Below are 21,025 nucleotides of genomic sequence, written 5' to 3' on the forward strand. Positions count from 1 at the left end.
CAGTCATTGGTAGAAGAATGTACCAACAGAAATCTTCCTAAAGGCAGTGCAGAGATACATATACATTTCAGTGATGCTGGCTAGTTACTTACGAAGACAGGAGGAAGGAGTACCAGAACAGCCATCAAATGTGATTGCTAAGGGGCAGCAACTGTCATCAAACAAAAAACCCAGTCATGAGGCCACTTGACTATCAGTTATCACTAAGGCATCTTGATGAACTTGCAAAGCAAGGTAAACACTGGCAACGCAACACTTATGTCACCTGAGGAACGGCCGTTTCCTCCTCTCTTTGGGTGTTTTCTTCATCTTTGGTAGAGCAGAAGTAATGCCCAGTGTCACTCTTAACTGATCAGAACGGTAATATGCATAGCTTACTTTTTATTTTTTATTATAAAAAACACATACAAGAATTTTAAGAAATGATGCATATAAGACAAATCAGAACCACGGTGAGTTATTCAACCCATTTGCTATATACAAATACTAAAATTCCGAAGTGGAATATCATCAAATGTGAGACACATCATACACAGTCCACATGTAACATACACAGCACACCGAGCTAGCGGCGGTCACCTCGGAACTGCTCATTTACACGTCATGGACACAAGAACTGCTCTTCAGTTCCTTTCCTGACACACAGTAAAATATGTTTAAGAACTGTAGAGATACGAAGAAAATGCATCCAAGTGAGGTTCTGCTAAGGGCTCTCCATGTTTGCTCTGATCAATGACGAATGTACCTGGAGTCAACTTTTGCAGCCCAGCTATGACACCCCACACTCTTCCAGGTCTTTGTTTGCCAATTTATTTTTTCCTAGTCACTCACTTGAGCACAAGTCCAGGATTAGCTCAGGAACCAAATCATGTTTTTATATTGGTAAGTTCATTATAAAATGCCAATTTTAAAAAGCCACTAAAAGGACACTTTCTGCAGCAAAAAAAGGGCTAAGTTCAAGTTTTTGTTGTTTGACAGACACAATAATACAATCCATACACGTCACATGATCACAACAGCCGTAAGTGAAATGTAAGTGATTTAGGGAACACCAACTATCAACTGCTTGTTTTTCCTGTTTCCCTGCCAAACGATGAGAAGAGCCTCCTGTCTGTCTATTAGCGTCTTTCTTGTTTAAGCCTCCCTTTGTATCCTGAAAGCTGATCAACCTCTTTATGTCCACAATGTGTCAAGGCACTTCTTGAGCCCCAGTGGCGTCCGGGTCACCCGAGCCCCTCTGCACTCAGTGCGTTGACTTCCTCCAGATAGCTGACTATCGCAGACGGAATGCTCTGAGAGGCCTCTCTCCGCCAGGCTTCCAGGATCTTGGAGATTTCTAATGGATTGCTGGGACTCAAGTCACAAAGAGCATACACAGCTGCTAACTGTATACCCCACGGTATATCTGAAAAGAGATTTCAGGTCACGCAGAACACAAAAAAAGATTTGTTATTCAAAACTTTAATGATAGAATCTACTGAAATACCATTCAAATGTAGAGTCTCTTCTGCCAGCAATACAAATTAAGTATATCAAAAGGTCTTTCAATAAAAAATTAATTTAAGAACTGTCTACAAATAAACAGGGTGTCCTGAGGACGGCTAAGTGTTCTGGAAGGGGGAGGGTCTCAATGCTCCCAGCCTCTCATGGCTCCACTGGGCTTCCACAGTCATTCTGGAAGGATCACACTCCCAGGTTTCAGTTTTAATAAAATACAGCATATGATTCTAGATCATAGCAAAGTTACAAATTACAGTCTATTACAACAGTTCTCTTTTAGGATAAATTTGTTGAGGAGTTATTTAAATAAAATTTAACTGAGTTAAAATGTAATTTAAATAATTCAGGTTAAATAGTTTAGGTGTTATTTAACTAAAATTTATTATTAACTAAATACAAGTTGAGTATTCTTATTCCAAACATCTGAAACCTAAAATGCTCCAATATCTGAAACTTTAAGCACCGACAGGACGCTCAAAGGAAATGCTCACTGGAGTATTTTAAATTTCAGATTTTTGGAGTTGGAATGCTGTTAAGTATAATAAAAATATTCCAAAATCTGAAAGTATCTGAAATCTGAAAGACTTCTGGTCCCAAGCATTTCTGATAAGGAATACTCAACCTGAATTTCAGTTTTTTTGTTTTTTGGATTTTTTTTTTGCGGGAGTTTATTAGGAAGACAAAAAAGCTCCTAAGTGGGCAGGGACCTGAAAGAGGGTTGCCCCTGAATTTCAGTTTTATCCAACAGAATAAACTAGTAACATTTCAAATAAACACAACACAGAAGCCAAATGTTCGTGGTCATGCTGAAGATGCAGTAGAACTGCAGCTTTTCAAATCAGTTTCCCCAGGTCTACAAACATGAGAGAAGTGCAGAGTATGGTACCTAAATAAAGCCATGATCAAAGGTTAAAAAAAAAAAAAATTCAACAGCGAGAGAAGCTCTACAAAGAGAATTTCATAAACAGGAGCTCATGTGTGGCGTGAAGCACTGCGCTCTGGGTCGGCAGACCCGAGGAGCAGCTGCGGTGGCACTTCCTGGCCTCACCTGTGGCTAACAACTCCTCTCTGGGCTTTGGTTTCCCCATGCATAAAATAAGGACAAGGCCATCTGCCTGACGCCTGGCTTGGGGACCACTCTGTGCCGTGCCAAGCACAGTGTCTAACCTGTGCCAGACCCCGACATCAGCTCCTCCTCCCCCCACGAAGGCGGAGGATCACAAGCCTCTAGGTTACACCCACTCCAGCAAGACTGAGTCCGCATCTGTCGGTAAGACAGCCTCCTCAGCCCTACTCTGCACACTATCTTTTTGTAGGTAAACAACCTGAGCTGTGAAAGAGTACATTTTCATATGGAAGAAACGTATGTCCCATCAGCAGCTACCCTGAAGTCAAAGAAGAAGCTTCAGGGAAAGCACCTTAACGAGGAACACTGTTCTCATGCAGCTCAACGTATCAAGTCTTCCACTGAAAGCTGAAGACAAAGAATCTACCAGGCTAAGATTATCTTGGGTGCCACGCAGTATTTAAAATATCACTTTGTGCATTTCTGATGGGATGTTACTCAACTGTGTTATTCACTGATTACACAATATTCAAAATAGAAATGAGATTCATCGCTTATGAAGGTTACTTTAAGTTAAACTTTTCCCGTAAAAGAGTAAGACATAAAATTATATGCTATGCAATATGTAAATGATAACAGAAATCCCCACCACGAAGACGTGCTCACGAGGCTTCCGGCTCCCCAAGTTCTCTCCTGAGCTAAGTACGCAATGACACATGGCATCTCACTCCTTGTGTTACACAGTGATCTCATTTGGTCATCAAGACACAGCTCTGCCTGGGAGGCCCCGCTTAGTCACTTGTGAGGGGTCACACGGTACAGGCTCTGAGATTGCATGTTAGCCCCAGGGAGAGAAGAGGTCCCTCTTCCTTAGAGTAGCACTGCCCAAAAGAGAGAGCTGCTACCACTTAAACAAACAGTAACACAAGACCCACATAAATATTAATGCTAAGAATGTTTTGCAAATACCCCCTAATCTACAAGGCAGTGAGAGAAGCACAGAGCACAGTACATAGTAAGGACCCCAAAAATGCTTTAACAGTAAGAGAAATGCTAGTTAGTTAAAAGCAATTTTCATAAACAAGAGTTTTACCTTCATCCTGAGCATGCTGTATAAACATACCAATAACTGAACTAATATTTTTCACAGCAGATGGAAATCCTTCCTTCAAACCCAACTGGCCTAAACGACCTGGAAGAAACAAAACAAAATATGAACAGTCTTCTTTAAATGTTGAATAACTTTTTACATGAACTTAAAGTACCACTGGTCTTACAGGAGGTGATCAAAATGCTCAATCACCTCTTCTTTTATTCACAGATGATGTACAGTGTGTTGCTTTCCCAGGTAAGCTATAAGGTCGTAAATGGAGTTCAGAAGAACAGCTTCAGTGAGGCCAGTGTGACTTGGCTGACCTCTGTTAGGTGAACAGCTCAAACAGAAGACAGTGGTGCCATCAAATTACACCTCTGGTCTGACAGTTTAGCAACTGGTGTTATAATAATGAGAGCAACAGTAAAAAAGTGTCGGCCTCCTTGACTTCGCAACAGCCTAAGAAGTCACATGCTTTGTCCAGTGCTGAGATGTGCCTGATGGTACAACAGCAGCAGCAGGTAGGACTCCTGGGCCTGAGCACACAGCAAGCCAGCAGCACCGGCCGACAGGACCCTTCTTCATCAGCTGGCACTCACAGTTCAAATGCCAAGTTCACTTAAGAATGTCCTTGATGAAGCCGACACAGGTATTCTCACAACGCGAACCCCTAAGCACAGAGTGCTGAACATTCTGTAGGCAGCCCAGTGAAGTACCCCGCCATACACCCAGCATCATATGGTTGTTGGGAAGAAGAGCACTTGGGCAACTATACTGTGAGGGAAACCAGGTGCTTTACATGGAACGCCACTTCTGATGGGAAGAGCAACTGACAAACTATGGCTATTTGGAATGGGGCAGGCATTTTCTCAAGATGACAAAGAAAGGCTGTATCTTCAAGGAAATTTATCATTATGGCCAATGATAACATTTGAGCATTTAAGCAAAATTAGAATTTTGGAACAATTTTCATCGTTTTCTAATACTTGAGACCTTTTTCTGTGATGAGATTGATGTCAGTACATGTGTTTTTTTGGTATTGCTAGCATTTAGAAGATCTGTGTGAATCAATTATTCTCCAAGTGAACAATGCAGGTTACAAAGTCACACAATGGACAAAATAAATTCCTTCAACATGCAAGCTAGAACTATGGGTTTTAGTGTAACAGAATACAAAAAACTCACTGCTAGGGTTTCCTATTTCATCCTGCAACTAATCTTTGAGAAATTACTGCCTTTTGCATTTTATTATAGTATCTAAGAAGAATAGCTGCAATTACTGGAAAAGGCTGTTAAAATACTCTTCCCTCTATCAACTACTTATTTGTATGAGAATGGGTTTTCTTCATATATTCAACAAAAACAATGTTAATACAAGAGACTGAATGCAAAACGGATGATGAGAAATGAGCTGTCTTCTATCAGACCAGACAGTGAAGAGGTTTGCAACAAGACAATGCCATTTTCATTACTGTTTGTTTTGAAAATATAGTTATTTTTCATTCAAATGTCATTTATATTCATGTGCTCATTACTGTTAATTTTAAATGAATAAATATTTAAACAATTTTTTCTAATTAAAGCAACTAGAAAGAATTGATTTTTAATACAATGTTGACACACATAACCTGGTGTTATAAAGTTCTCTGGGGATTCTCAATAATGATCAACAGTATTCAGGGGTCCTGAGATCAACAGGTAAGGAAACCACAGATCGAAATCACAGGGCAATCTTCTCCACTACAGGCTAAACAAGGAAACCACAGATCAAAATCACAGGGCAATCTTCTCCACTACAGGTAAACAAGCAGGGAGGCATCATCACCAAGTGACATGCTATAAAGGTAGTCTAGGAGCACCAGGCTCTCCTGCATAGCCTAGGTGTAGGCTATGCCATCTAGGTTTGTATAAGTGCACTGTTCACACAATGACGAATTCACCTAAGAACATGTTTGTGAAAATGTATCTCTGTTGCTGAGCAATGCATGACTCTATTTGGTTTAGATGTCACAAAACTCTTGCAAGCAAAATTATGTAAGGTTATATAAGTACTTTAAAATATATGCCTCAAAAAATAACATGTGAATTAAGAATTTGTGAATAGTTTATTCAAAAAGAAAAATGTATAATTATAGGGCGAAAACATGACTTGTACGTTTTGTCAAATTCAGGCTAATTTATTATTTGATCCAGAGCAGTTCTGCACAATGGTCTTTAATACATGACCATTAAGGCAGGTCAGAATAGACCCCATTTAATAGTCATATATGAGCATTTGCAAACATATTCATATCTTAATCCAACATTAGATACCACCAAATCGTACTGACAAAAAGGTCTATTTTCCATGGAGTTAAAATCTCATTAGTAGGACTGCTAGGGTTTCCTATTTCATACTGCAACTAATCTTTGAGAAATTACTGCCTTTTGCATTTTATTATAGTATCTAAGAAGAATAGCTACAATTACTTGAAAAGGCTGTGCAAATATTTCATGATTTAATGAAGACAAGCTGGGTGTGGTGACTCACAACTGCAATTGTGAGGTCAAGGCAGCAGGACTGCTTGAGTCCAGGGGTTTGAGACCAGCCTGGGCCAACACAATGAGACCTTGTCTCTACCAAAAAAAAAAAAAACCCAAAAAACAAAAACATCGGCCAGGCGTGGTGACACGCACACAAGTCGAGGGTGCAATGAGCCATGATGGTGACAATGCACTCCTCCAGCCTTGGTGACAAAGTGAGACCCAACTCAAAATAAATAGACAATTCTTTTATTTTATGAACGATGAGTGTGTGACTTCAGTTAATTTACTGAATCATGGCCTACCAACTTAATTTTTTACTCAATTCTTTGTCAGGTCAGCTTCAGAAACTGCAAGAAGGTTCAGTGACAGAGTTTCTTCTTAGAAACAACTCAAACCCCCGATTCAGAAGTGTGTGGGGTGGTGTGTTAATGTCATCTCGGGAATCCACCAGGTATCATCAGCAGGCCTCACTTGCTTTCTCCCTTTACCCCTCAGCCTGCACCACTGCCCTCAACAGCCAGTGACTGCCTGGCTCTGAGCCAGGCCTCCGTGCAGGGCTAGAGCATCCAAGGGACAAGCGGGCAGAGCCTGGCCCTCTCCAGCAGCGCCTGGTACCTCGGTCCCTCCACACCTGTCCTGCTCATGTGCACTGGACCCCTCAGCGGACCTCAGTAGACTTCCTGCTCCTGACTTTGCTCTTATGTCTTAATTTGACAAAAATTACAAGTCATGTTTTCGTCCTGTAATTATACATTCTTCTTTTTGAATAAACTATTCACAAATTCTTAATTCACATGTTATTTTTTGAGGCATATATTTTAAAGTACTTATATAACCTTACATAATTTTGCTTGCAAGAGTTTTGTGACATCTAAACCAAACGGAGTCATGCATTGCTCAGCAAGAGAGATGCATCTTCACAAACGCATTCTTAGGTGAGTTTGTCATTGTGTGAACAGTGCACTTACACAAACCTAGATGGAAGAGCCTACACCTAGGCTATCGGGATAGCCCAAGGCTGCTAGGCTACCTGTATAGCATGGCACTGCACTGAATACTGTAGGCAGATGTGACACAATAGTATTTATGTATCTAAACATAGAAACGGTACAGTGAAGTCAAAGTATTATAATCTTATGGGTCCACCTTTCTATTTGTGGTCTGTCCTTGATCGAAACACCACCATGTAGTGTGGGACTGTATATGCTATCTTATTTAATGCAATCATTACTTCCTCCAAACTCACTATCAGCAGCATGCCTGCAGGGCTTTATAGACACAACCCTAAAACTAACAACAGAACGTGGGAGGAGGGAGCCTGAGAATCTCCATGTTTTAAAAAGCTTCTCAGGCAATTTGGATAGCCAGGCACATTTGGTAATCCTAGATGAGAAACACTAACTGGAAGAGGCACTAGACAAGTCACCAAGACAAGCCACACATACAGCTCCTTTCTAAACACAAAGAGGCTGCTGCTGCTTCCGCTGTGGCACAAGGCTGTCAGCCACAAAAACTACAGCCTTCACTTTTATTTCTGCTCTTATTATATCAATTAATAAATACAAAAACACAACCACTACAATAAGCACCGTAAAAATCATATTTTAAAGTGTGACTTTAACAAACACTTTATTCTGAAAATCATAGAGAGATTTCATCTATCTATCTATCTATATATAAAATTATAGACTTAAAACATTTCTCTTAATTTTTTAAATTGTCAAAAAGATTTCACAATTTAGATGAGTCAGCCCAAAGTATGAACACTTTTTCCTGTCTCCATGAGAGAATCTGCTGTTGCAATTAGAGCTTTCAGAGACAGGGATGTACAGGATAAATAAAAGATTTCCCTGACTGCTGGAGATGCCATCACTGGCCCCTCACATCTAGGATAGAAATCATTCTCAATGGCACCCTGAGCTGAGGAATTCAGTAAAGCAGTTTGAGACTGTGCCCCACCTGGCACAGTGTTCATTTCCACTTCTGAGTCAGAGTTCTTATTCTGACATATCTCTTCTGAACTGTTACACAATCTTTAGCAACCATTTGGTTTTCACACTCTCTTGTTTGGTAACTTACGAGGAGGGACCCCAAAAACCCCGGAAGTTTAAACCCTCTGCACATGGATGTCCCTCTGAGGGGCCACTGCAAATCTAGTAAACCACTCTGATGTCCCCTTTCAGGGGACATAAAGAGATTGCTGGTGATTATGCAAGTGATAATTAAAAAAAAAAAAAAATGTATGTTTCCTTGGAGTTTTCCATTCAAATTACAGGAAAAAACCAAGAAGATGGAATATATACTGAGATATGATGAAGCAGTTGGGAAGTGGTTTTCAGGAATCAAGAGTGCATCCTTCCACATCATCCTTGAATAACAGACTAGATAACAAATTACACATTATTAATGTGGGAGGAAGAAAATGAGATTGCATTCTCTGCACAAATAGAAAACACCAGGTGGAAGACATCAAACAAATTATTACACAACATGTATCAATGAACCTGCAGTACGTACATGTCGGTGACTGTTTCACACATTACCACAGGTTGGGAAAACGTAAGATATAAGATTTGAATTTTTTAAAAACATAAATAAGTTCTTCAATGTCCAAAATTCCACTATAAGCCAAACACCATTAAAATAAAATAACTGGCTCCAATGCTACCCTATTTAACATGAGGTGATTAGTGTTTCACCATTGTAAAGTGTGGTCGAGTTGCTAGAAGGTGGTGGGTGAGATGTCTTCGAGTGCAGAGGGTCTCACTTCAGTCACCTTCAAAGTACCCTCCACTTGACGCACCTATCGAGATACTTTTCCCACTGCTCAAAACAGTTTTTGACCTCATCGACTTTCATGCCTTTTAGCATTTCAGCCATTTTTTGTTTCACCTGATACACACTGGCAAAAAGTTTCCTTTTAAGGACTTTTTCTTTTGGGGAAACAAAAGTCACTAGGGGTGAGATCAGGTGAACAGGGAAAGGGGGTATGTGGGTCATGCCGTTTTTGCTCAGAAACTGAACACTCAGTGTGGTGTGGACAGGTGTGCTCATAAAGCACCCATCATGAAATGAGCAAAGGTGTTGAAAGAATAGCCACAAAAAAGAATTCACTGAAGCCAAATGCAGCTTCTCATAACAACACTAGCAGGTACATTGATGCTGATGGGTTCCTAGAACACTTGCTTAGCAGAGGAAGCCTGTACTACAAAGGGTCCGCCCTCCAAAAGATAACTCTGGGATTTTTTTGGCCAACACCCCAACTCCAAGTTTTTTGGTTATTTCCAGTGAAATGAGGTTTCTACTTTGTAACCAGGTTTTTGTCCTGAACCATTATATATATTTACCTAGCACAATGTTACTGTATTTGCATGTGTAGTTCACACAGGGAAGGAATGCAAATTTGCTGGCACAGTAAATAAATTTGTAAGGATCATTATATTTCCTATTGTGTTCTATTTAAGACTTCCTTATCTAACATATTCTCAAACACTAACCTCTTCAAATGGTGTTATTTTTGAGTTTTACTTAACTAAAATCCAAAGATGCTTAAAAGTCATGATAACTACTTTCAAGCATCTAAAGGGCCACAATGCAGAAATCGTATGAACCTTGTTTTGTATTCCCCAGGGGCAATGAATACATGTTGCAGACAGAGAAGTCAGTTCAAAATTAGGAGAGCCTTCTAATACTTAGTAGACCTTATCACCAATAATTCTGCAGAGTGGAGAGCAACTTGTCAGAGATGAGGCAAAGAGAAAAAAAAAAGCAAAAATAAAAAATAAAGATTTATGAGTGAAAGGGAAGTAGAACTAAACTGTTATCGAGGTCCTCTTTAGATCTGAGATTGAGAAGACTATGTCTCATTTAACATATTTCTAACAATAATTTAATTTCTGTACTTACTGGGCAAGTATGAAAAACTTGGCACACGGGCTGTAAAGCTATCCTTATTTCAGAAGTCAAACGAGATTACAGTATATTTTATAGTAATTTACATGCATATTAATATACAGGGGTACACGCATATCAATATTAGCATCTGAGAAGCAAGAGTTCAATTACAAATAAAACGTACTAATGGAAAAACCAATCTATGGGAAATATAGATAAAACATTAATTTATGAGGAAAGTGAAAAGAGGATGAATTAAACACAAAAGTGTCTACTCTTTTGGCTGCAAAACCAGTCATCACGGTGAATTTTCAGTCAACATATATTATATACTTATTCCACCACCAAGACATCATCAGTAACAAGAAATCAATTCATAAAATAGACAACTCACCAATCAACCTCAGTATGGATGCTATAATAATATCAGGAGTGTATGCAATGTTCGCGTGTCCTTTTCTGTATTTTATCCACTTATCCATCACAGGCCACAGCTCCTTACTATAAAACAACAGCATGAGAGGACATATGTTCACCATCACTCAAATACTGAGAACTGAGCTTACAAATGGCCCACAGGCAATTAGTGAAAACAGTCACTGCTAAGGATCTAACATTTCACGTTAAAATGACAAGAGATATTGGAAGCTCACATTTTTTACTATTCAGGAGATCGTTCGCACACTGGCCTAAAAGAGGCTTTAAGTCCATGATTGCCTCTTTATTCTGCTGACAATTTTCAAAAGGCTTTGCACAGCAGCGTCCCCAAGGTCACAAAACTAGGAAGTGGTGGAGTCTGCATTTTGACTTGGCCCTTTGGGAGCTAGAGCAGCCCCTGAGTTCCAGAAGCCCAGTTTCCTGGGAGGATCAGAGACAAATAAAGCTGTGGTGTAAAAGAGCTAAGCCGGAGGAAAACTGTAACTTCAATCATCAAAATGCACTTCAGATGGGTTGGATAAAAGAAACTTGCCACGGTTGAACACAGTGCCAACTCCTCTTTGTTTTTTCTCTTGTCAAAAATGTATTTACTTCTTGCATGGCATTCATAATCTATCACTAGAAAAGTTAAATTCATACAAACAAACACGGAAATTAAAAGTACCCCAAATAACCCGGACTCAGGTAATCACTACTCTTCTAATTTGGGGAGTTTCTTGCAGATGCATTTCCCTCTCTCTACTAATGTAAACACCTGGAGAGAGAGTGGCTACTATGCTGAGGAAGGGAGCAGGGCCTGCAGTCGCTCAGAGGGCCTCTGAGTCAGTGGGTAATCGAGGACCAAGCACCTTGGACAGGCACCAGCCTGGGTCCCTCAGTCACAGCTGGGGCTAGAAGCACGCCTGCCTCCTGGGCTCCCATAGGGACGCAGGAAGACGAGGCCCACAGCAGGTCCTCACACACCATTACACAGACTGGCACTGGACAGACTGTTCTGTCACTTCCTTCTTTAGCAACAGATTGAAAATGCCTTTCCATATTAACACATGAAAACCCACTTAGAGTTATGCATTTTAATTGAGCTATTAACTCATATAGCTGTACCATGATTCAATTTCTTACTGTTTGACATTTGCATGTCTTTCTTTAGTGTCAAGGGGTGCACAAGACATATTTGTACACAGATGGATCCCTGTGCAGGTAATTACCATAAAATATATTCTTCAAGTATCTCAAGGATATGGATTATCAACCTCTGACGCACCCTTTTTAATGTTACAAACTCCTTTAAATCAGCCTTTCTCAGTCAAGTTTCCACGAGAAAATTAAGACTGACAGAAACATTATTTGAGTGACAATTTTCTCCATTCTCCCAGAGATGGTACAAGCTGGTGCAGATTATGGATGCGCAGAGGAAAATTAATTCATTACATTCAGTAGATACCGGAGAGTGGCAGGCTTAATTCCCCCAAGCAAAAACAGCACTAACCTGAAACACTGAGCATTTCTGCAGCTCTGGGTGTTCCCAGAGTGTCTGTATGTTCAGATCCTGTCATTCCATCCATTCCACACATACTGACTGAGCACTCCCCTGCATGGATACCATTCTACAAGCTGGGGAAATGTCAATGGGCCAAATAAGGCTCCCCCACCCCAGAGTCATTTTGACTGGGGAGACAATAATGACAGAATTCAACAAAAAGTAGTGATAGATACTAAGGAAAAATAAGGCAAGGAAATGGGACAGTGATGTAGGTATTTTAAGGATAGTTTGATTAACTGTTATGCAAATAAAATGCTGTCCTTTGTAAATGTTTCTGGCACATTATACACTTAGACAACAAAAATGACCCAAACCACAATCCAGACCACCTTACATCCAACAGATCACCTTACAATTCAGCTAACTCAGCTTAAGCTTAGAAATCTGCTTTATTATCAGTAGGGCTCAACAAACCCTTCTAGCCTGGGGGTTGGGCACTGCTATCCTGCAAGGTTCTGACCCTGTCTCGAGCTTTCTGTGAGCTGGAGAAACAGCTGACCTTATAATGTTATCATGTGTCCAAATCCATTTCTGATGGCAGCAAAGCAGATCGATGGCAAAGATGTATTCCCACGTGTTATCGCTTAAGTCTTCTCCAAATTTTTCACTGGACTGAAATTCTGTTTTTGGACATAACTGTATGGTCAAAAGCAGCTTAGAAACCATGAAGCCAACATCTACAGGAGCATTCTAATAAAAAAGGAAGAACAAATAAAATTTGGAACATCAAATATAATCTCTCTTAGGTTAGTTACCTCAAAGAGCATAATAAACATCAGATGATTCATCATACAGTCTTAAAAATAACTTTCTGAAATAGTTGTATTTTGAATAAGGACCTAAGGTGATCTATCTCAGTCATAAAATAATTATATAATGGTAGTTGATCAGCCAGATAAAAAAAAGTCACAGGTGGGATGAAGAATCCAATCAGGTAGAAAAGAGTTTAACTGCAATCCAGAAAAGAATGCTCAACTCAGATAATTAAAGTTATTAAAGTTAGTTATAATAAAAAGCTAAACCCTTAAAAGATCATTTAAATTCTGTTATCTTTCTGATACTAAAGATAAGTCTGCCTTTTCCAGAAATTCATAAAATTAAATCAGACAGCAGTGTATTCTTCTATCTGCATTTTTCACATTTGTATATAAAGTTGTATGACTTTCATCCATATTGTTGTATGTATCAGTAGTTTGGACGCTTCTTCTTACTGCTGAGTAGTAAAATCCATTACATGGATGTATCACTGTGTATCCACTCACCTGTCAGTAGATATCTGGCTGTTGTTAATAATGCTGCTATGAACAATCATGTACGAGTCTTTGTGTTGATGTAAATTTCACTTCTCTTGATAACACCTGGGAATAGAACTGCTGGGCCTTTTGCTATGAAATAGTTTTATTTTAAAAGAAGCTGCTCAATTATTTTCCAGTGTGGTTTCCACACCAGCATTGTTTATTTCAGTTTAAAAATAATCCACTACTTGGAAGGCTGAGGCAGAAGGATCGCCAGAGCCCAGTAGGTCAAGGCTGCGGTGGCCAAGATCGGCCACTGCACTCCAGTCTGGGCGACAGAGTGAGACTCCAACTCAAAAAAAATAAAAATAAATATAAAAAAATAAAAATAATCCATATGTGATACTCAGTCTACTCAACATAAGAAAAGGGTTGGGCTTGGAAATCTGCTTTATTATTAGAAGAGCTCAACAAACCCTTCTAGCCTGTGGGTTAGACACAGATATCCTGAAAGGTTCTCACCCAAGTCTAAAGCTTTCTATACAACAATCCATATCCAAATCAAGGTCCCAAAAAACCTACATCATAACCTAAACTAAGACAGAATGGTAAATATTCCCCACTAAGGGAATTTGATGGCTTTGCAACCAAAGAAGATGCAGAAATAAATTTAGACACAAAGCAAATCAAATCCATACATTAAATTTTGTATTATATATTTCAGAATATACTCTGCAGTAACAGTGAACATGTGATAATCTACATGTGTGTCATTAACACTCCGTAATAGTGCTGAGTTGTGGTTATATAGCTTGATGTATTTTATATTAGAATAATGATTTTAATTAGAAATGTTGAAGAGAATGTATTTAAATTTGTAAACAGTAATTGAATAATACAACATATAGTCTTCATTCTCAATTTGACTTTTTACATTCAGGAGTTGCTTAAGTGAGCCGGAAGATTTTGCTTATTAGAGCTGAAGGTCTAGTTTGAAGTGTTTTTGTAAAATATGTTTTTAAATGTTTGAAAAGTTTAAGATAATAAAATTACTGAAGTTTGTATGTAAGATTACTTAGTAAATGTTAATCTGTTAGATATACAAGTTAATCAATGCCCAAAGCAAAAACATTGTTACTTTTGTAACAATTACTTGGTTTACAAATGAAAGAAAAGTTATGAATGTAAAGGCTCTAAAAAAAAAAAAGGTTTATAAATTTACAACTTTGGAACTGAGTAGTAACTTAAACCAAGCATCACTTCTACATACAGAAGACCCTTAAGGACTTTATCAACTCCACTGGAAAAACTTGAAGGACAGGTGGCACCCTGAAGATTCCAACTCAGGGAAATACATCCCACCATGGCAATAGAAGGAATCCCCAATTTCTGATGGCAAAAACTGAAAATAATTTAGCGATTTGCACTAAAGATCATATATACTATCAATCTTATATTTAATAAGTTTCTTCTGTTTTAGGAATTATCCCATTGGGTTTTTTTCTTAATTTATTAATTGTATTTATTTCCTAATCCTGAATTCTCCTTTTTTGATTAGGATAAACTCTACTTATAAAGTATTATTCTTAGGCTACATTACTAAAATCGACTGTTTTTACTTACACTTTTTATATCTGTCTCATTGAAAAGTAGCTTACATTTTTTTTCTTTCTTATGCTATTTTTATTGGGTTTTATTATTAAAAATGAACAAGGTCTTTCAATTTTCTCTTATGCCTGAAATATATTAAAATTACTTGGTTCTTCAAAGATTAGATAAAATTCAGGTGGGATCTATGTGTCCCCTTTTTGTATAGAAAATTTTAAATTATCTTTTCTACCACTTTTATGAATATTGATAACAACTGGTCTGGTCAAGTGCGCTGCCTACCCCTAAAGCCAATTTTGATCATTTTTATTTGCTAGGAAACATCCTTCTCATTCCTCATCCTGTATCTGTGCTACATCCTCTTTTCCATTTCACCTTTTCAATAGTTTAGCTTTCCTCTGTTTTCACTGTTCTGGCCTGTGAGTTATCCACTCTGCAGCATTTTGTAAAGGCAATGTTTCTACCTTCTGTGTGTTTTGTTTGCTCTCCACTTCATTACCATTACCTTTTAAATTGCATGTCTTTTTCCTGGCTTCCTTATCATAGTTCTAATTTTTAAGATAAGTATTAGCCAGTTTCACTTATTGTTTGCCTAACAATAAAGACATTTATAGTGCCTTAAGAGTATAAGTCTTCCAAAACACTAGAGATTTTGGTAGAAAGAGTTCCTTTTTGTTGACTTTTAAATGACAGTGAGTTTTACCTTCCATATTTTGTTTGTTCCTAGATTGTCCAAGACTACACATCTCAATTCCAAAATAAACGTAAATATTTTATGGTATCTTTGAATTTTGAGTATAGAATGTTTACATTTTAGAAATTAATGTTTTCATGTGGCCAAATTCATGACTGATGACTGTAGATGTGTCATGGACAAATGAGAAATACAAATTCTTCATTCATATTTCCCTCTTATGTTAGTGAATTCTGCTATGTCCTTACTTATTTTTGTTTCCCAGATCTGCTTAATTAGGTAAAAGAGCATCTGGAAATCTTACACAATAATGGCATTTTCCCCCAGGTATTGCTCACCTTTCTTGGAACTTTGACTTCGTATTTTGATATAATACTTAGTAAGTACATTTACTAAAATTCTATGTTCTTCATCAGTGGTGTCTTTTTAACTGCATCCTCCCTAATTCTGAACAAGCAAAGGGAAACATGCTCTAGTGTGCAGGTGGAAGAACCAAGCCAGAACAGGAACAGTCGAGCAAGTAGACCTCACCCCTGGAAGTAAGGAACCCTCACCCTGGTGGCAGGTAGCCCTCACCCCCAGAGGCAGGTGATCATCCAGAGAAGATATGTGTGTGACTGCCTGAGTTTACTGGTGGGAGCCAAGAGGTCTCTTGTAACACTAAATGATTGACCAGAGTTTGTGACAATCCCTCATGAATATACTATGGTGTGTCTAGATAGACTGAAGAAATAATTACGGGCTTGCTTTCAATATTTACCTAACATTTGACTGCCAAAAGATCCTGACTTTCTATCAAACATAAAAGCCTAATAAACATTAGCATCAATAAGAACTAGAAAAGAAGAAGCAAAATAACATACAATTCTGCTCCACACATGAGCCAGGAGAACTATTTGTACAAAGAAAAGTAATGCATGCTTATTAAAAAAGAAAATAACAAAATTTAAAAAAACAAACAAACAACCTTCACTGACTTCAGGCCCTCTTCTTAAAGTTTTCTACTGTCAACTGAATCCTCATTAGATACAATGAATGAATGAATGAATGAAAGAAATGAAAGAACACCAATCTAGATACTACTTTAACATACCAAAGAAAGTCATGAAAGGTAACATGGGAATAAAGTACTGTACTTAGAACAAAACCAAATTCTATCAATTGCAAAGAAAAATACAAAATTTTAGATTTAGAAAAATTCTGATAGAAAAGAACTGAGACACCTTTTTTCACTTCTCTAAGTACCTAGTGTAGAATCAAGCAATTTTATAGCTCCTGGAAGACCTTTATACATATGTATGAATTTCATCAGTCATAAATTAGTGTATAAAACAAACTCTGCTAAATTAACACAATTCATAGGTCTATGATTCTTCCTAGAATGTCTCAGGCATACTTAATGAACAAAAAAGCATACACTTAGGCTAAACTGATATTTAAAACATCTAATAAGAAGAATAATATCTCTAAAATGCCTATGAGCTTAGAGAAAACTAAACACATAACAAAACAAGAACACTTATGTAAGATTTCTTATGGCAACATAAGAAATAAAAACAAAGCTTACCTTTTCCCAGTTAAGAAAAGCCCTCAAACAGTTCAGAACCTCTCCTTTAGCACGCTGCCGGGCAACTAACTGCATTGCTTTATTAATTACTGATTGAGAAAGAAATACATCATGCCACATGTTTGCAATAAACAATGTCAATTTCTCAGACTCTGGAAAATCTATGAGGAAGAAAAGAGGACAATAAGCCTTGACATCTGGTCAAGTGAATAAATCACAAACCGAGAATGAATTGTATTAATCTCACTGGTGTCTCGCAAGACATCCTGCAGCTGGAGAAGTTGCACATGAGGATCCCAGATGAGACTCTGGTCTTGGTCCTTTCAAAATTGGCTCCAGGTTTTTTTGGTTTTTCCTTCTTTTTCTTTTTGACAATGTTTCTTTAGTCAACTTTTAAACATACTACAAGCACAAACAGCATTGTGTGAAAAAAGAAAAACTTGGCCAGGTACAGTGGCTCATGCTCGTGAGCACAGTACTTTGGGAGACCGAGACGGGAGGAGTGTTTGAGCCCAGGAGTTCGAGACCAGCATGGGCAACATAGTGAGATCTCGTCTCTATTCATATTTTTAAAAAAGAAGATGATGAAGAAAGAAAAACTCCAAAACATAAACAAAAGGCAAAAATCTTTTTACTAAACATCCTCAGTCGCAGCATTCACCATTTGGTGTCTCATTACTGGCAGCTTTTATGCATTAACACAGGTTCATCTACTCATAGAACACATAAAGCTTTTGATTTGAAGAAATACTTTTTATAAACTCTAGATGACAATCCTTTTGTTGTACATATTTCTCCTATACTCTGGCTTGTCTTTTTTAAAGTTAACTTAATTGAAGTATAGCTTACACGCAATAAAACACACTCTTTTTAAGTATACAGTTCACTGAAATTTGACAAATGAATAAATCCATATAACCAGAACCACCATAATCAATACTCATCATTCCAAAAGTTCTCTCTCTCTCTCTGGCATTTTGCAATAAATTGCCTCAATCACCAGACATGGAGAACCTCTGTGATCAGCTGTCACTATAAGTTAGTTTGCCTTTCCTTAAATATTGACGAATGGATCCCCGTAGTGTGCACTCTTATCTGTCTGGTCTCCCTGCTCAGCATATTGCTTTTGAGACTCATCCACACTGTTGCATACGTCAGCAGTCTGTTTATTTGTGTGGCTGAGTGGTACTCAGCTGCCTGATATATCATAATCTGTTTTTCATGCAACTGCTGATGGACGTTTGTTTCCATTATGGGCAACTATGAATCAAGATGCTATCATATCTGTGTGCTAGTCTATAGAAGGTTATGTCTCTATTTCTCTTGCATAAGTACCCAAGAGTGAAATTTCTAGGACATATGATAAACAGATGTTTTAACTTTATAAGAAACTGTCAAAAAGCTTTCTAATGTGGTTATATTAGTCACCATAAAGATTTTTGTCTTGTTTGAAGTGAAATCACTTTTTAAAATTAGTTTTCTCTGTTCTACTTTATCTACCATGGCCACGTGTCTAAGAATGAGTAGTTCAAAGCATAAACTCTCTGCACCATTTTGATCTATTAATTTTTAAAGCCTATGTTTATTTGGTGATGCTTCTTGCTGCCACAGGACTTCTGCACGTTGTTCCCCCTGCTTAGAATGTTCTTCCTCACTCTTCATTGGTGTGCTTTTTATTCACCTTCACATCTCAAGATCAAAAGTAACAATAACAAGGAAAATGAACCTTCAGACTATTGTAATATTTAACTTATAGTCAATGGTTGCCTCCCAAATGTATTTTTTTGGGGTGGGAACAAAGTTGAAACATGACAAACAAATTCTGTCCTTACAAATCCTCAGCTTGGCACGGTGGCTCATACCTGTAATCCCAGCACTTTGGGAGGCCAAAGCAGGAGAACTGCTTCAGCCTAGCAGTTCAAGACCAGCCTGGGCAACAGAGTGAGACCTCATCTCTTCAAAAATTAAAAAAAATTAGCTAGGCACAGTGGCATATGTCTGTAGTCCCAGCTACTCGCGAGGCTGAGGCAGAAGAATCACTGAACCCAGAAGTTTGAGGCTATAGTGAGCTGTGACCATGCTACTGCACTCTAGCCTGGGTGACAGAATAAGCCCCCAACTAAAAAAAAAAAAAAAAAATTCTAACACTAGAGTATATAATCTAGTAGAGGAGGGAGATAGTCAGCAAAAAGTTACTCTATAAGATAAAGAGTGCTAAGTGCCAAGAAGGCAAGCAGAAGCAGATAAGGAATAGAGAATGACCAGAGAAGTATGTGAAGTGATGAATGAACTATAATGAAGTTGAAGGAAACAGAACAAAAAATCTGTAAGCACAAAAGCCTGAGCTGAGAACGGGCTTGTGGTTGAGGAAGAACAAAAAGTCCACTATAGTCTTGGCTGAGCCATTTTGGATGATGTGACCATGGCCTATCAGCCTCAATGGACAGTTGTCCCTGCATCTGATTTTGATCACCACAGAACTCCTAACACGTAGCATGACTCCAGAACAATGTGCTGAATAAATGAGTGACTGAAAGAGTAAACAAAGAAACAAAGGGGGCAACTGAAACATGCACTAAATGCAATAGATGTACTCAATATCCTGATGTGTCAGTCCCATGAAGATGATAGCAAAAGATCACACATCTTTAAGATCGAGACCAGACTTTCTGACATAATGTTAAGCTGCATCTGTATATCATCTTATAACTTGAAAATACTAATGACTTGCTATAGAAAAGAACTGGGGCAGGGCATAGTGGCTCAAGCCTATAATCCTGGCACTTTGGGAGGCCAAGGTGAGGGGATTGCCTATGCCCACGGGTTTGAGAACAGCCTGGGCCACTTGGTGAGACCTCATCTCGACTATAAATAAAAAAATTAGCCGGGTGTGAGCACATGCTTGTAGTTCTGGCTATTTGGAAGGCTGAGGCAGACGGATCACCAGAGCCTAGCAGTCTGATGCTGGGGTGGCCGTAAGTATGCACTGCACTCCAGTCTGGGTGATGGAGTGAGACTGCAAGTCAAAAAAAAAAAGAATCAGAATCACTCTCAGGGACTGAAGAAAGAGAGTCACAAGATCATCACAGGACGAGCCTCACGTCTCCACCTCCTTTCTGGCTGTCTCTGCTTCACTCTTCATCAGCCCATGAACCCATCCCAGAGCTGCTGCTCTTTCCAAACAGGGCTATGGCAATTTAGCTTGCCACTTACTTTCAAAGTATTCCCATATTTTATGGCAATTATTTCTAATTCTAAAGCAGCTGCACAGGGCATTAAACAGATGTGCAGTCAAGAGAGATCTTATATTTACAAACATAAATGTATGTGCTGACATAAGTCCTCCTGAAAACCAGGTACAGCAAGGTATGCTGTATTCTGTACACTGTATGTGATACTATTCAATACCCAAAACATAACATTATTTTGAAAGACATACGATAATCACACAGCTGGAAAATACAGATCCAAGTATAATACAATATGGTACAAAGGCATTCATATATTTTCAACAGAAAAAAGTCACAGTTTAAACATACCTTCCTTAAGTAGGCTGTAGCAAAACAAGCGAGCTCTTTCTAAGTCTCCCAGTTGCCGACAAATACCCACATATACTCTGCAGAGGGCGTGAATGTAATTGTGGTCTGTGGACAATTTCTGAATTTTCAGTTCTGAGAGAATAGAGTGAAGCAAGCACTCTGCTAAATGCTGGATTGGAAAAAATAAAAAATAAATATAAAAAGGCAATGTACATTTGTATTTATTTGAGCCTACCAAAGAATAGCTAAATGTCACAAAACTGAGTATCTATTAGAAAAATAAATTACATCAGTGTAAAGGCTGCACTGTATCAGAAGATCA

The 21,025-nt window shown here is 38.4% G+C and overlaps 1 protein-coding gene across 1 annotated transcript in view; it reads right to left on the bottom strand.

The window, feature by feature from the left end:
* Positions 1-366: 366 nt before the first annotated feature.
* Positions 367-21,025, bottom strand: part of ICE1 (interactor of little elongation complex ELL subunit 1) — a 46,404-nt gene continuing 25,745 nt past the window's right edge. Inside the window, exons 12-17 of the mRNA XM_021709833.1 lie at positions 20,704-20,872; positions 17,165-17,325; positions 12,560-12,750; positions 10,474-10,580; positions 3,660-3,758; positions 367-1,405 (exon numbers count right to left, since the gene is read on the bottom strand). Coding sequence (XP_021565508.1) covers positions 1,224-1,405; positions 3,660-3,758; positions 10,474-10,580; positions 12,560-12,750; positions 17,165-17,325; positions 20,704-20,872 — 909 coding nt within the window. The 3' untranslated portion in view covers positions 367-1,223. The remainder of the gene's footprint in view (positions 1,406-3,659; positions 3,759-10,473; positions 10,581-12,559; positions 12,751-17,164; positions 17,326-20,703; positions 20,873-21,025) is intronic.

The sequence above is a fragment of the Carlito syrichta genome, unplaced genomic scaffold (assembly GCF_000164805.1).
Source record: "Carlito syrichta isolate Samal-C Ts95f unplaced genomic scaffold, Tarsius_syrichta-2.0.1 Scaffold287411, whole genome shotgun sequence".
In the NCBI taxonomy this organism is placed as follows: domain Eukaryota; kingdom Metazoa; phylum Chordata; class Mammalia; order Primates; family Tarsiidae; genus Carlito; species Carlito syrichta.